The 15,071-nt window shown below is 35.3% G+C and overlaps 3 protein-coding genes across 3 annotated transcripts; 2 read left to right on the forward strand and 1 right to left on the reverse strand.

Moving 5' to 3' along the window:
* The first annotated feature begins 2,094 nt into the window (after positions 1-2,094).
* Positions 2,095-4,912, forward strand: LOC107767366 (L-type lectin-domain containing receptor kinase VIII.1-like). Its single transcript, XM_016586380.2, has one exon. It carries the CDS (start codon positions 2,544-2,546, stop codon positions 4,692-4,694), a length of 2,151 nt encoding a protein of 716 aa, XP_016441866.2. The 5' UTR covers positions 2,095-2,543; the 3' UTR covers positions 4,695-4,912.
* A 2,500-nt stretch (positions 4,913-7,412) lies between these two features.
* Positions 7,413-9,462, forward strand: LOC107767519 (DNA-binding protein S1FA). The gene is made up of 2 exons (XM_016586574.2): positions 7,413-7,571; positions 9,009-9,462. The coding sequence occupies exons 1-2, from the start codon at positions 7,530-7,532 to the stop codon at positions 9,222-9,224; spliced, it is 258 nt and encodes an 85-aa protein (XP_016442060.1). The 5' UTR covers positions 7,413-7,529; the 3' UTR covers positions 9,225-9,462.
* Positions 9,463-9,864: 402 nt separating this feature from the next.
* Positions 9,865-14,099, reverse strand: LOC107767444 (cell number regulator 8-like). Its single transcript, XM_016586484.2, has 3 exons — positions 13,500-14,099; positions 11,963-12,165; positions 9,865-10,329 (listed from the first exon to the last, which is right to left on the reverse strand). Exons 1-3 carry the CDS (start codon positions 13,795-13,797, stop codon positions 10,096-10,098), a joined length of 735 nt encoding a protein of 244 aa, XP_016441970.2. The 5' UTR covers positions 13,798-14,099; the 3' UTR covers positions 9,865-10,095.
* Between the last annotated feature and the right edge of the window lie 972 nt (positions 14,100-15,071).

Below are 15,071 nucleotides of genomic sequence, written 5' to 3' on the forward strand. Positions count from 1 at the left end.
CTACAAAAATAACGATCGAGTAAGAATCAAGAAGAAATTGAAGCAATTAACAGGAGCAAAAATATTATGTCATCGCTAGCTTAATTAGAGGGGGGAAATCATTAAAGAGGGAAACAATTTTCAAAAGTTCATGTATATATATAGTGAAAGAAATGTAAAAGAGTGCAGAAAAATGATTATATTTGAGTTCGAACTCGTTTTAAAATTCACTTGTGAATGTCTCTGTCTTTGTCTGAAAATAAAAAAGAACGTTCTTCCATACAATGTTATAGAAGCACAATTTTATAGTATTCAACTTTATAACAGGACATGGTGCTACTTTTCCTCCTCTTCTTCTTTTTTGACGTTTTTGGAGTAAAAAATTTGCAAGATTTTATTCACGCTCATATTCACACCGATCACATTAACTGATCATAGTTAAGTGATTAATAGAGATAAGAGTATGCATTAACTAATCATAATTAACTAAGAGATGTATGTCAAATCTACTTATTATAAATCTTTAGGGTTAGTATAAAGTGTAAATACTAGGTGTTTATTATTATTATTATTTTCCCCTTAAAATATCCTCAACTTTCAAAAATCATGAAAGAGATTAATAAATGCAGTCACGAGTATAACTATCTTCTACAAGATTCAGTCATGTGGTGTCTTTTCTTTCTTTTTTGGCTTGCTTTTCTAGCTTCCTTTCTTGTACCAATTTTCACTACAAGCATCTTGCTAGAGAACTTTCTCACATTTCAATGTTAACTAAGTCAAAATAACAATTTAAACAAAACCGAAGTTTATAGCTAAAAGGTGGTAACGTTATCCATTATATCTTTGCCCACTTTTTATGGAGAGATCCGTTTGAAACACATGTTTCATACTTTAGTTTTCTTGAGAGAATAGCAAGGCAACTATACTATTAGACTTATTTATGCCTTTTATTCTACCATCGAATCTACCTTTTCCATTAAACCAAAAAGCAATAAAAAAAACAAAAATATCAAAATTAAGGGAAACAAGTTTTAAAAGGAAGTAATATTTGTGTGTGTAAGAGAGAGACTACAATAAACTCGAGTGTGGAGAAATTATGAGAATTGAGATATTAGTCCTAATATTGGGTTGACAAAAAAGGAGTACTCCTTAATACAAGTGAGTTTGAAGTTTAATCAATGAACCTTAGACCCCGTTTGACTTAGCTAATTAAGAATAGCCGATACGCATAAAAAAGACTAATACTGCAAGTAAAAGGTGAAAAAATAGCGAGTATTTATCTATAAAGAATGAATGTGAGTCATACACATTGGCAATAAAATAATCCTTAACTATATTATTAGTGTAGTTAACTAGTCGTGATATATACGCGGACAAAATTATCCCGAGATTATACCTGGAATTATAATTTCTGGACTAATTTATAGGTGAGATAAGTTAGAAAATGACATATGTATAGCCGCTGTAAAAATAATAGTCGAAAAAATGTATAAAATTTGTATATTATATATATATATATATATATATATATATATATATATATATATATATATTGTATGTTATATACAAAAATTATACAAGTTTTATATACTTTTTTGACTATTATATGTAAATAATTTTTGACGCGGGCTAAAAGTAATAATACTTTCAAATTTGATGGAATAAGAAAGAATATCCTTCATTAATTCTGAGTTTAAATTTATATTAGTATTTAGTTGACGACATAAATTTATTCCATCCAAACGCAATATTAATTTAATCTCGTATCTTTCCCCACATTACTCCACTTTATCCCTGAGTACCGACCCTTGAAAATTCACAGAGTTAGTTGATTTCATGTTTGCCAGATGTGAGGATATTACTATGTTAGAACTGAAAAACCACATTAAATTGCCCAATGTTTTTGTCCAAGCTGGTTATCAACTGCCATGCCCTGTCCTGTCTTATCCTCCCCATAGTAATAATATTATCCTCTAATCAGAAATCACTACAAAACAACACAAAAATATGGGACCACTTTGGTGCATTCGAGTAAAAAGAAAATAGAGCAAAAGGCATCTTTACGCAGTAAATTTTTACCGTTGTAGCCAATACGTGTCTTCTAACAACAAAATCCTGTCTTTTTCTATCCTTTGGATTCTCTACTTCATTCACACCCCTTCTCTCTGTTCTTCCGCCCCTTCTCTGCTCACTATTTTCTAAGGCTGAAAAATATCTTACCCTCTTTGTAACTTCACAAAATTCTTGTAAAAGATTGTTCTTTTGCTCTTAAAAATCTCAGCTTTGTATAATTTGAGCTTCATTCTTTAATGGGTTTTGCTAAAATCTAGCATTAAAGTCAACTCATGCAGAATTTTCCAGAAACATTCTTATAAACTTCATCTTGTTGTTCTCCCCTTAATCCTCACTCTGGTCTGTCAGTTTTCTACTTTCTTACATTGTCACTATTTCTTAGGCCAAAACAATATCCCCCTTCTTTGTAACTTCACAGAATTTTCTCTTAAAAACCTCAGCTTTGTACAATTTGACCTTCATCCTTTAATGGGTGTTGCTAAATTCTAGCAATGAAGTCAATTCCTGCATATAGCAACATTCTTGTATGGTTCATACTATTCTTCTGTTTTTGCAGTAGTAATAAGTCAGCATTTGCTATCACTGAGTTTGACTTTGGAACATTAACACTGAGTAATTTGAAGCTTCTTGGAGATGCACATTTGGGTGACAACAACAGTGTTCAGTTAACACGTGATCTTGCCGTGCCAAATTCCGGCGCCGGAAAAGCTTTATATTCAAAACCAGTAAGACTCCGGCAGCCGGGGCTTGATTTTCCGGCGAGTTTCTCTACATTCTTTTCATTTTCAGTGACTAATTTGAACCCATCTTCTATTGGTGGTGGTCTTGCTTTTGTACTCACGCCTAATGATGAGTCAGTAGGTGATGCTGGTGGGTATATGGGAATCTTGGATTCTAAAGGCACACAAAGTGGTACAATTTTAGTTGAATTTGACACCCTTATGGATGTTGAGTTTAAAGATATTAATGGAAATCATGTTGGTTTGGATCTGAATTCAATGGTTTCAACTCAAGTTGGTGATTTAGATTCTATTGGTGTTGATCTCAAGAGTGGTGATATAGTCAATTCTTGGATTGAATATTCTGGTTCTACTGGAGAGTTGAATGTGTTTGTATCATACTCTAATTTAAAGCCAAAAGAACCATTTCTATCTGTTGTTTTGAATATTGCTGAGTATGTAAATGATTTCATGTTTGTTGGGTTTTCTGGTTCAACTCAAGGGAGTACTGAGATTCATAGTATTGAGTGGTGGAGTTTTAGTTCATCATTTGATGCAAGTCCTAAGTCGGCGGCCGCGGCTGTGCCACCTCCGCCAACGGCTAGTTTGATGAATCCCACGGCGGATTCCGTCACGTCGCGGCCGCCTTCTATGGCTCCTTCAGAGTCTAATAGTAGTGCAAGTATAATGCAAGATAAGAGCAGTGGGAAATGTCATAGCAATTTTTGTAAACAAGGTCCTGGAGCTATTGTTGGTGTGGTGACTGCTAGTGCATTTTTTCTTGCATTTGCTACATTGGTACTTATATGGTTATACACCAAAAAGTTCAAGAAAGTGAAAAATTCTGAATTTTTGGCATCTGATGTTATCAAAATGCCTAAGGAGTTTAGCTACAAAGAGCTTAAATTGGCTACAAAAGGCTTTGATTCGATGAGGATTATAGGCCATGGCGCATTTGGGACAGTTTACAAGGGCATTTTATCGGACAATGGTGGCATTGTGGCAGTCAAGAGATGTAGTCATAACGGACAAGGGAAAGCGGAGTTCTTATCTGAATTATCTATAATTGGAACACTTAGGCACAGAAATCTTGTTAAACTTCAAGGATGGTGCCATGAGAAAGGTGAAATTTTATTAGTGTATGATCTTATGCCTAATGGGAGTCTTGATAAGGCATTATTTGAATCAAGAATGATTCTACCTTGGCTACATAGGAGGAAAATTTTGCTAGGTGTTGCTTCAGCCTTGACATATTTACATCAAGAATGTGAAAATCAGGTGATTCATAGGGATATAAAGAGTAGTAACATTATGTTAGATGAAGGGTTCAATGCAAGATTAGGTGATTTTGGATTAGCAAGACAAGTTGAACATGATAAGTCCCCCGATGCAACGGTAGCAGCCGGGACAATGGGCTACTTGGCTCCTGAATACTTGTTAACCGGAAGAGCAACCGAGAAAACTGATGTTTTTAGCTATGGAGCAGTGGTTCTTGAAGTGGCAAGTGGAAGGAGGCCAATTGAGAGGGAAACAACAAGAGTTGAGAAAGTTGGAGTGAATAGTAACTTGGTTGAATGGGTTTGGGGGTTGTATAGAGAAGGGAATTTGCTAATGGCAGCTGATTCAAGACTTTGTGGTGAGTTTGATGAAGCAGAGATGAGAAGGGTTCTAATGGTTGGGTTAGCTTGTTCACATCCTGACCCTATGGTTAGACCAACAATGAGAAGTGTGGTCCAAATGCTAGTTGGTGAAACTGAAGTTCCCATTGTCCCAAGAACTAAGCCTTCTATGAGTTTCAGCACATCACATCTCCTAATGACTTTGCAAGATAGTGTTTCTGATTTGAATGGTATGATCACACTTTCAACTTCATCATCTGAAAACAGTTTCACTGGTGTTGGCAATGGCATGGACTTGGTCTAATTCATGTCAAGAAAGGAGCATCAACTTTTAGTTAAACTTTTTTGTTTTGTTCATAAATTGATCATTAATTTAATTCCTACTATATTTGTACCAAATAAGCTTAAAATATGATGTATCTTTTTCCTTTTGCTTTCATATACTGTAGTCCATTGAGTGTAAGATACAGGAATTTAGTGAAAAAGATAATATGAAGTCCTTTTCTTGGTTTTGGTTGGGTGGATTGTTTTTGTGGTGAGGTGAGAAGTTGCTTTCTTAAGTTATCTTTTAGTCAAAAAGCCTACATGATAAGCTTGAGTAGAGGTTTGGTAAAGCATGAGTGTAGTATAATGACAATCAACAAAAGAAAGGCATATTTATTGGTAGATATTGTACTTCTTTAATACATAAACGGATCTTTAAGTTGTCATCAACGACTAGGTAGACACTTTCACTCAGCCCACTATCTTAAAGTGTTTATCTGATCGTTAAGGATAACTTAAAGAAACCGTTTATGTATTTCGCCATTAAAATTTCCTTATTAAATCTATATTTTTTTCGTGAAGCAGGATTGAATAAAATCTTCACTTATATTAAAGGTGTCTCCATCACTGCTGCTTAGGTAGGTGTGTGCATGGACCATGCTCGCTAGGTTGAGTTTTGTTTCTTTCATTTTCATTAAATGTTCAAAGGGACATTCCATTCCAGCCATCCCTTTCTTGGACATTTCTTCTCATTCTATAATAATGTCTTTTGTGTTTCGCAATTGTTCGTGTGGATTGCATTGAAATGGGCACCACTCACTCGTTCTAAGGAGAGAGAGAAGGAGATCATCCGTATTCTTTTTTCTTACAATGTCTTCATTGCTAACCACATTTCAAAGCCTTGGAGGGATTTGTTACATGCATAATGCATTGTAAGCAGTAGGCTAGCCCATTGAAATTTTTAATTTTTTATCGCTATAAAGGCGGAAACAAGATTTACACTAAGGGATTTAACATATAAAAGACAATTAATTTTAAACGTACGATATAATTTTCCGGCAAATAGTATTCATATGAACATTTTTCTAACCATCTAGCTCCGCTCTTGCCTATGATATGTCACAAAGGATAAAAAAAATGAAGGGGAATGGAGAGAGCATGTAGATTGCCTATGTCCAATAAGGAGAGTTTATTCTTAATTGGACAGTGCCGACGTTTGGTTACACTCAATTGTTGTGAGAGATGTTTGGCTAGGTCTTGTAAAAATAAAATAAAATAAAAACTCAGTTTTTATATTGTTGAGACTTGAGACATACGTCTGACAGAAACCAAAATAGTTAAAAGTATTAGTATTATAAAACATCAACATAATTACGAATTAAAGAACCACACTCTAGTAGAATGAGCATCTAAACATTACAACAACAACAATAGCAAATTAAAATACTTGAGCCTTGGAAATGAACAATACCATTGTGTTAGTGTCTCGTGTTAGTGTCCAACGACAAACCTCGGAGATACAAAGATTAATTAACTTAATGTCAGTATAATTTGTCATTAAAGTCGATACTCGTCTTAACCCAATTTTTTTTTTTTCATTACTGCAAAAATTCCTCTTCACTGATTAAATGCCGACCAAATTAGATGATAAAATCCCACATGCACACAAGTTCCACTGAGAATCTTGCTGGTGAAAAAAAAGAAGTTAGATTCTATTATTCACCAAATGCGACATGAATATGTGAATGGACTCACATGAAAGATGATATTTTTGGAGAGTCATGGGGAAGGTATTAATTTCATTTCGACTTACCAATAAAGGTTGTTGTAGAGTGATAATTAGTATTATTTCATTCTTAATTAGAGGTTTCGGGTTCGAGACTTGAGTATAGAATCGCTTTTGTCAAGGAGCGATTACTCCCAATGTGGATTTTTCGGCGTGAATTCAAATTTAGTTGAACCCCAATACAAATACCAGACACCAGATGAAATCAAATGGATGAAAAAATTTCATTTCGACCTCATTTTACCGGAGAGAGAGAGAGTTATAACTTACTATAACACTACAGGTTCGACCCATTACGATTATAAAAAACATAATTTGACATGATTTAGGACTTATTTGGCTAAACGTTGAAAGTCTACTTATTATGAGCATTTTTTGTCAAAAAACATTTAGAGAAGTATACTCCGAAAGAATAGTAGTTTATATTTAAGTAATTCATTTGGACATCGCTTAATTTTGTCAATATAAGAAAAACAGTTTAAGATTTTTTTAGTGTCAACTTACAAAAAAACTGACAGTAACGACTTTATCAAGGAGAAGTAGTAGGCCGAAGAAGTATTGTGAAGATGTGATTAGACATGACATGACCTTTGATAAAAAGGTAAAGAGGTTGATGATTAGGATAGTAGGTTAGTGAGTAGTCAATCATATTTCTCTTTCAAATATGTATATCTCTTTCTTACCTATAGTACTAGTGTTATTCTTGTATTTTTTAGTCTTAGATCTCTATTATTGCTTGTTGTTCATTTGCTTTGATTGTTTTATTTTTCTACTTGGTGTTACTGCTTCTCTCTTCGTAGTTCTTTGTCACTACTGTTGATTATACTTTTCTTGAGCCGATTATCTATTAGAAACATCATCTCTATCTTCACAGGGTAAGGGTAAGATGTGCATACACACTAATCCGAGAGAGTATGCAAGTCAAGACTGAATCAAAAGTGTGTAAGTCAAAACGAAAATAAAAAAAACTTTTGGGGCCAATCAAAGGAAAAACAGAAAAAGCGATGACCTTTTAGCAAAACAATTCACCTACTGCAATTTTAACAGTAAGAATTCTGTTTTGCTACCTTGTCGAACTCTCTAGAAGCCATGGATTACGAAGGAGATCCTCCTCCGTCTTTTGATCCCATGGTACGCTCTTCTATTTCACTCCTTATGTTTCTCAATTCATCCCCCCCCCCCTTTTTAATATATTTCTTCGATAAGAAATGATCTTTTTCTGTGTTTTAGTGGGAGAAGGGTTTATAGATTGATTATTACATTTTTACGGGGATTTTGAGATGATTATCAGAATTTGGTGTCTTTTTTTGTTCACAAGATGTGTTATGAACGCAAATTGCGAATTCAGCTAGTAGCCCAGTACTAGGAAAATGGAAGGTTTTGGAATACAAAATGCAGAGAATGATATCATAGATTTGAGTTTGGCCTAGCTAGTGTTCTGCTACTTTTTTTCGTCTGGTAAATTGCAGGTGCTGGAACAAAAATCTGTGTGATTTTTTCCCATATACCTAAACCAAACCTGTAGATAGTTAGCCAGGATTTGAAGTTTATGGGTTCTGAATTTAACTTGGAACTCATAGCTTATCTTTTGTTACTGGGTTCACAATTGAATATTTAGACTTATTTAATAAATTTCTAATATAAATACAGTGTCTAAGCAAAGGTTACTGGGTTTAACCGAACCTGCACCTAATAGGCTCACTCAAAGGCGCATTCAAGATTTAAACTTTATGGATTTAGATTCGCAATTCTACGACATCTCATCTAATTTAATGGGTTCAAAATTTATTATTTATACATATTTAATAATTTTTTTAAACAAAAATACAGGGTATGATCAAAAGCTAAGGGTTCAGTTGAACCCATAGCTTCTACCCTAGATACGCCTCCGATCGCTCCTCCCTGTGTACGGGTAGGAAAAAGTTAGGTGATTTAGTTTGCCCCTGAATCTGCAACACTTGCTCACCCACCATGGAACTTTAAAAGCTAATTTCTGTTTAGTCTAAAACCTGTCCCGCTGCACTCTTGTTCTTCCTTATCCATGCAGAAGACCGAAGCGCTCGACTTTCCATTTGTTTTTCAACAATTTTCATAATTATGTTCAATCAGTAATGTTCATCGTTTAGCCTAGACGTTGTTCTCCACCATTCTGGGCATAGTAGAACTTTTTTCCCCTTTTAATGATATGAAAGGAAGCCTTGACGTAACTAATAAAGTTGCTGCCATGTGACCAGGAGGTCACCGGTTCGAGCCGTAAAAACAGCCTCTTGCAGAAATGCAGGTAAGGCTGCGTATAATAAACTCTTGTGGTTCGGCCCTTCCCCAGACCCCGCGCATAGCGGTAGCTTAGTGCACCGGGCTGCCTTTTTTCCCTTTTAATGATATGTACCCATTACTTTGCACTGAATTTTTCAGTGGGAGTTCAACATATATCGTTACTTGCTATCTGTCATACATATTTTTGCTTAGTAGAACCTTTTTTCCCTTCAGTGTACTCTGTATTTTGCACTGAACTATGAAGTGTGAGTTTGACACGAATTAACACTTGTTAATCTATGTATTCTGCAGAAAAATATGACCAAAGATGTTGAAGTTCAAGGATTCAACCCAGGATTGATGGTCTTAATTGTTGTTGGCGGGCTCTTACTGGCGTTCCTTGTTGGGAACTATTTACTTTACATGTATGCACAGAAAACACTTCCTCCAAAGAAAAAGAAGCCAGTTTCCAAGAAGAAACTAAAGAGGGAGAGACTGAAGCAAGGTGTTTCAGCACCTGGTGAATAGATATCTTGGACACACCTGTATTCCCCTTGTTCCTTTTGATAGAAGATGTTCCTAGTCAGTAGATGGTTGTACTTTATAGTTTTACCAATTTCCCACCATCATAGATAGAACTTAACCAAAAGATTCTGCTATTTTTATAGTGACTACCCATTTCCCTAATCTCTTCTAGAGAGAACTATTGCTCTTCTTACCTTGCTGTTATGTCCAAATTTCTGGCTAGGTTAATGCTTAGCGTTGCTTTCATGGTTTTGTGAAATTCCTTTAGCCCTTGAAAGATAACAGTTGCATTGAAATAAATGCTCACTGCTTAAAAGAAAATTCTGCCTCTCTGCCCTTCCAGAGTAGGGGTAAGGCTGACTACATATTACCCTCCCAAGACCTTACTTGTTGGAATTTACTGTATTTGTTATTGTTGTAGCTTAAAAGAAAATTCTGTTGCTGGACTAAAACAAAAAAGACATTTCCTTATTCAAACAGCCTAAAAGAAGCAAACAACAATAGCTTATGGAGATGGTGTCCGAAGCATTTGCATACTGTTCCCATTTTGTATTTCTTTTAAGTATAAGATGGTGTTATAAGATGGTGTCCGAGCTAACTTGCTTGCATCCATTTCAAATCATTTCTACAATACAAGAACAGATTCATCAACAACAATTTCTTGTATGATTAATCCTATAATTTCATACAAATTGCAAATCCATCTCTTTTATGTGTATACAATACATTGTATAATATCACCTACATAGTCTCAAGTTTTACATGTCAACTTTCCATCAATTAAGTAAAAATGCTCCAGTACAATATCAGAGAACACTGAAACAGCTAAAACCAAATAGGAAATTGTATGGAGTCAATGGCACAGTAGTTGCTATCAGCGACCCATGCTCTGCTCCCCAGGGGGAAGCATAACGAGGACTGGTTTGGTATTGAACCCAGGATGAGGGAGCCTACGACGAAGTTCACGACCTTCCTGGCAAAGAGCACAAGGGTGGCAGAAGATATGAGTTGCAAAGTCACAAGTTGACTCACATTGTTCGCGTCGTTCCTCATCCTCAACAAAGCCCCCATAGCACCCACATGATCTGGTGACTGCCTCACAGTTACCCTGCAAAGGAAATAAATCTCAGAACGTGTTTTCAAGCATATTTTGTAGACCAACAAACGACAACAATATCCTACTACTACTATTGCCACCACTATAAGGTAATTGAAAGAAGAGCAAGAGCGCTCCTCTGGTACCACCTGTTAAAAATGAAATGATACACATCTTGCCTAGCCTAAAGTTTAGATGATCTTAAATGGAGTGGCATGGTCAGTCAGGACTCAGGAGTCATATAGTCCAACCTCACTTGCTTGGGATTGAGGCGTAGTAGTAGTTGTTGCACTGGAGCTTAAGGCATGAAGTTAATCATGACAAGGGCATTAAAGTGAAAATTTTACAAGCTTTTATCCAAACCTACTAGTAGGGGTGGCAAACGGGCGGGTCGGGTCGGATATGGGACGGGTCGAAAACGGATATATTATCTGACCCGACCCATATTTAATACGGATAAAAAACAGGTTAACCGGCGGATAATACGGGTAACCATATTATCCATGGCTTCATGGATATGATCACTTTTGGGAGAATTTCTAGTCTCCCAAACTTGAGGAACCCCCAATTTGAGGTTTTACAATGGAAGATCTAGAGTCTTTCGTTGATGTTTTAGGATCCTTGTAATTAGGTTAAGGCTTAATTCACTTCTATTCCACCTTTTGTAACTATGGATGATTGCACTACCTTTGGTGCAGTTAATATATATACAACAAATGTTACCTTCTCAAAAAAAAAAAAAAATTAAGCCCATTAGTTATCCATTGGTTATTCATTTTCTAAATGGATAATATGATTCTTATCCATATTTGACCCGTTTTTAAAAAGTTCATTATCCAACCCATTTTTTAGGCGATAATATGGGTGGTTAACTGTTTTCTTTTAATCATTTTGCCACCCCTACCTACTAGTGTCAAATGGGGCCCAAGACAAAGCAAATTAACACCTAGTTGCTTGACAAAGATGAAACAATAACATATTGCCTTGTAGTGTAGATTAGAACATCTAATCCCAGAAACAAATAAGTCACAGTAAATAAGAATAAAAAGAGCACTAGCAGAATAGTTCTTTTTCAAACATCTATCTTCATGTGAAGAATGTAGAAAGGTAAGTTCACCATCCCAAGCCTCATAGAGAGGAGAGAGACATCCTTATAAACTCTTTGAAACATACAGAACCAACTGCCAATTCTTAGGTCACATCTCCAAGAACTTGACACGAATGACATAGATAAAGTATGTGGAAAGATTGTGAACCACCTAAACCTTTAAATTCAACCACAAAAATCCCAATCATCAACAACTTTCAGTAAGCACTAAATAATGTATGAAAAGGCACACACAAATGACCAGAACTTGATGTTTGCAGGGGTTTAACAGGGAAAGAAAAACTATGTAAACTAGCATAAGACAAGGGGCTTGAACAAGAAATAAAGAGCAAATTTGACATGCTTGGACGAGATTATGACAAATCAGTTAACATCGTCAGAATCGAAATTAGAAGAAGAGTGAAATATAAAGTAAAGCTGCTACACCCAAATTAATCAACAAATCCTTCATTTATATGAACCAAAGTGCTGCTATATAAAACAAGCACTGATGAAGCACTTTATAGGAAGAAAAAGAAAAGCTAAGAGACAGCCAACCTCCAGATTAAACTTCTGCCGGAGAGCAGTACGGCTGGGATATGAAAACCAGGGTGCCATGCAGTTCCAGCCGAAAAAAGACTGTCCAATCAGGTATAGACCAGTGTAAGGCAAGCAGTGATTGGAAAAACTTCCAGGAGCAGACCCAATTCTCTCGGCATTGCTCCCATAGAGCACACATGGTGCCAGAGTTCCTAACAGACCTGTGCAGTGCCACGGTTGGCATTGTTAGTACAACAAAGAGATGACAAGAAAGCAAGGAGAAGAAACTCATAACATTTTTTAACTCTTTTTGGAAGTAGGAGAGGGTAAGGTCTGAAGTATCAACACAGAAATCCGTACGCGATATACCACTAAGAGGGAAGAACTTGAACCATAGTACTTGATTCAGTCAAGCACAGGGAAAATACACAAGAAAGGGATGTGAACTAATTCCATAGGAACGAGCAATATTTCAAGAATAATTTATGAACATCAACTCTCTGACGTAGTAGTTTGACTCTGTTATCGACACATATAACCATTCCCATAAGTTTGCACAACTGATGTAGAACTTGCAGTTGTAGCAAATTAATATAACATTTTGAGTTCTATTAGACTAATTGGAAACACAAATTAAAAGACTTGAGTGCCTGATACTGCCTCCTTAACATTGTCATCCTTTCATTCAATTGAGTCATCAGAAGAAGCAACAAAACCTTTAGACTAGGAAGTGTGTATGATTAAATTCTAAGTCTTTCAATATATAAAGAAAATATAACTTCCCTCCCACAATCATCACCTCTATCAATTACATTTCTCTAGCTATTCCTTTCACTGGAAAACTTGGAAGAGTATCCTTTCAAATTTACTTGACAAGATCTTTTAGTAAAAACCCTTCTTAGTCATCAATAAGTTAATTTCAGAGAAACTCTGCACCTTCCATTGGTTGCAATTAAAAACCATTGAATATGTAATGCTTAATCAAATCTTCTCACTCAGTTCAGTCAGCTCACAAATAATAATATATGAATTGTTATGTGGTAAATAAAAGATAAAAAATAATAATATAGAAATTGTTTTGCGATGAATAATAACACATGAATGCTATGCACGGATTACCTACTTAAGGATATTTTTGTCTTAGGATTCTTACCCATGATTGACTGATTGCCAATACACATTGTTGTTCCGCACTATATCATGCATAAAATATTATAAACCGCCAATCTGTTGATTTATTGGTTACAAGGATATTCTTTTTTTTCCCTTATGTGGTCAACCAAACACCGCATTAATTATGCGGGGATTAATTTGAGTTTTCCTAACACCAGATTAAAACAAATATTTATTGGTATTTACAATTTACTATCAAACAAAATCAGTTCAAGTTCACTTTGGTTTTCCATTTTTTCTAGGTTTGATTAATTTGAATTTTCATTCTTCTTAAACACCCTAAACATAACAAAATCAATCCTTTCATATAAAGAGACATCAAAGCAACAAACTTTTACAAATTTCATAAGGGAAAGAAAACTAATACAGAATGAAAACTCACAAACTTCAAGATCGCTGCTGACGAATTCATCATTCTTCCCAAAACAAGAACAAAGACCGGATTCCCATTGGGCCCTACGCATAATGGGCTCCCCCACCACCGCCCCGTGGCCCATAGGTAACCCATTAGCCGTCCATCCCATCGGAACAGCAGCTGAAACCGTCGGTTTAACCGGCTCCGCCGCAACCGGAGGAGCTGGGGTTGAAGAATTGAGCTTGGTCGACTTCAATTCATTGTTTGTCATCTCAGATTTTTGCCTGGGTAAAAATGGGCTTGATTCTTCCATATTATTGGCCATTGGAACAGAAAATATTCAGAAAAAAATGAATACTCAGAATTGATTTGAATATTGCAATGTTCAAGAATTGGCAAGAGGGACGAATGAAGTAGAGGGATCTAAGAGATGTCAACCTCAAAGATCTCTCCACTGTATGTGTGTTTTACGGATTACAGAAACCGTGTGGAATGCGTAAATAGGAACATTACTTTTCTCTCTCTCTCTCTCTCTCTCTCTCTCTCTCTCTCTCTCTCTCTCTCTCTCTCTCTCTCTCTCTCTCTCTCTCTTCTTTTTTTTTTTTATCTTTCTTTTTCTTCTTTTTTTTTTTATCTTTCTTTTTCTTCTTTTTTTAGGCGAGGATGACCGTAAATAGTGGAGGAAAGTGAGAAGAGTAAAAGGGTCGTTATGTTACTAATTAGGGAAACTTGCGCTTTTAATCCTTGAATTTTGACAGATTCTGATTTAGTCCTTGTAATATTTGAATATTTAACTTTCAATTATTTGAAATCTGCGCTTTTAATCTTCCTTCTTGTGAATCTTCATAAATTTGACGAACCATTAATCTTTGCATTATTTGATTAACTTACGAGTCATTTTCTTTCTTATGAACTCCTTGAGTTAGAGTGTCCATTTGGAAATAGTCAGCAATCATTTATTGATATGGGTTGATTTTTCTAATACTTGAAGATGTTACACATAATTTTTCTTCGAGTCTTAGAAAAATTAACCCATAGGTTCATGGAATAGGATAGTCCAAAATAAATGCTGAATGACAAAGATTTTATTGAATAATAATGAATATAATTGCACTAAACAAAGTCCCACAATGATCACTTATACAATTTTCATAGATATATTATAAGGTTAAAAAAATCCCAAGCTAATGCATTTGATATTTAGTTAAATTCCTCTCCAGATGCTGGACAACATTTTCTCTAAGTATCTCATAAAAGCAAAATAATTACTATTTTTTATACGTTCCTTTGCTTCATCCAAATTCCAAACTAAAGAATCACCTCTTCTAGATTGCTCATCCAAATTTCAAAAGAACACCCCAAAATCATCAAATTTCTAAGAAATTCATCAATGAATTTTCTTCCCCTACAAAAAGCCAAATACTAAATCAGAAATTTAATAACAAAGAACAACTACACCTCAATCCCTAATAAATTAGGAGAATTTAAATAAAGAAAAAAAAAAGCACATGAGAACAAGGATAGATCTATATTTAAGACAGTAGGCGCATCTACGTACTATTTTTTACTTGAATTCTACGTGTACATGTTCAAAACAAT

The sequence above is a fragment of the Nicotiana tabacum genome, chromosome 24, assembly GCF_000715075.1.
Source record: "Nicotiana tabacum cultivar K326 chromosome 24, ASM71507v2, whole genome shotgun sequence".
NCBI lineage: Eukaryota > Viridiplantae > Streptophyta > Magnoliopsida > Solanales > Solanaceae > Nicotiana > Nicotiana tabacum.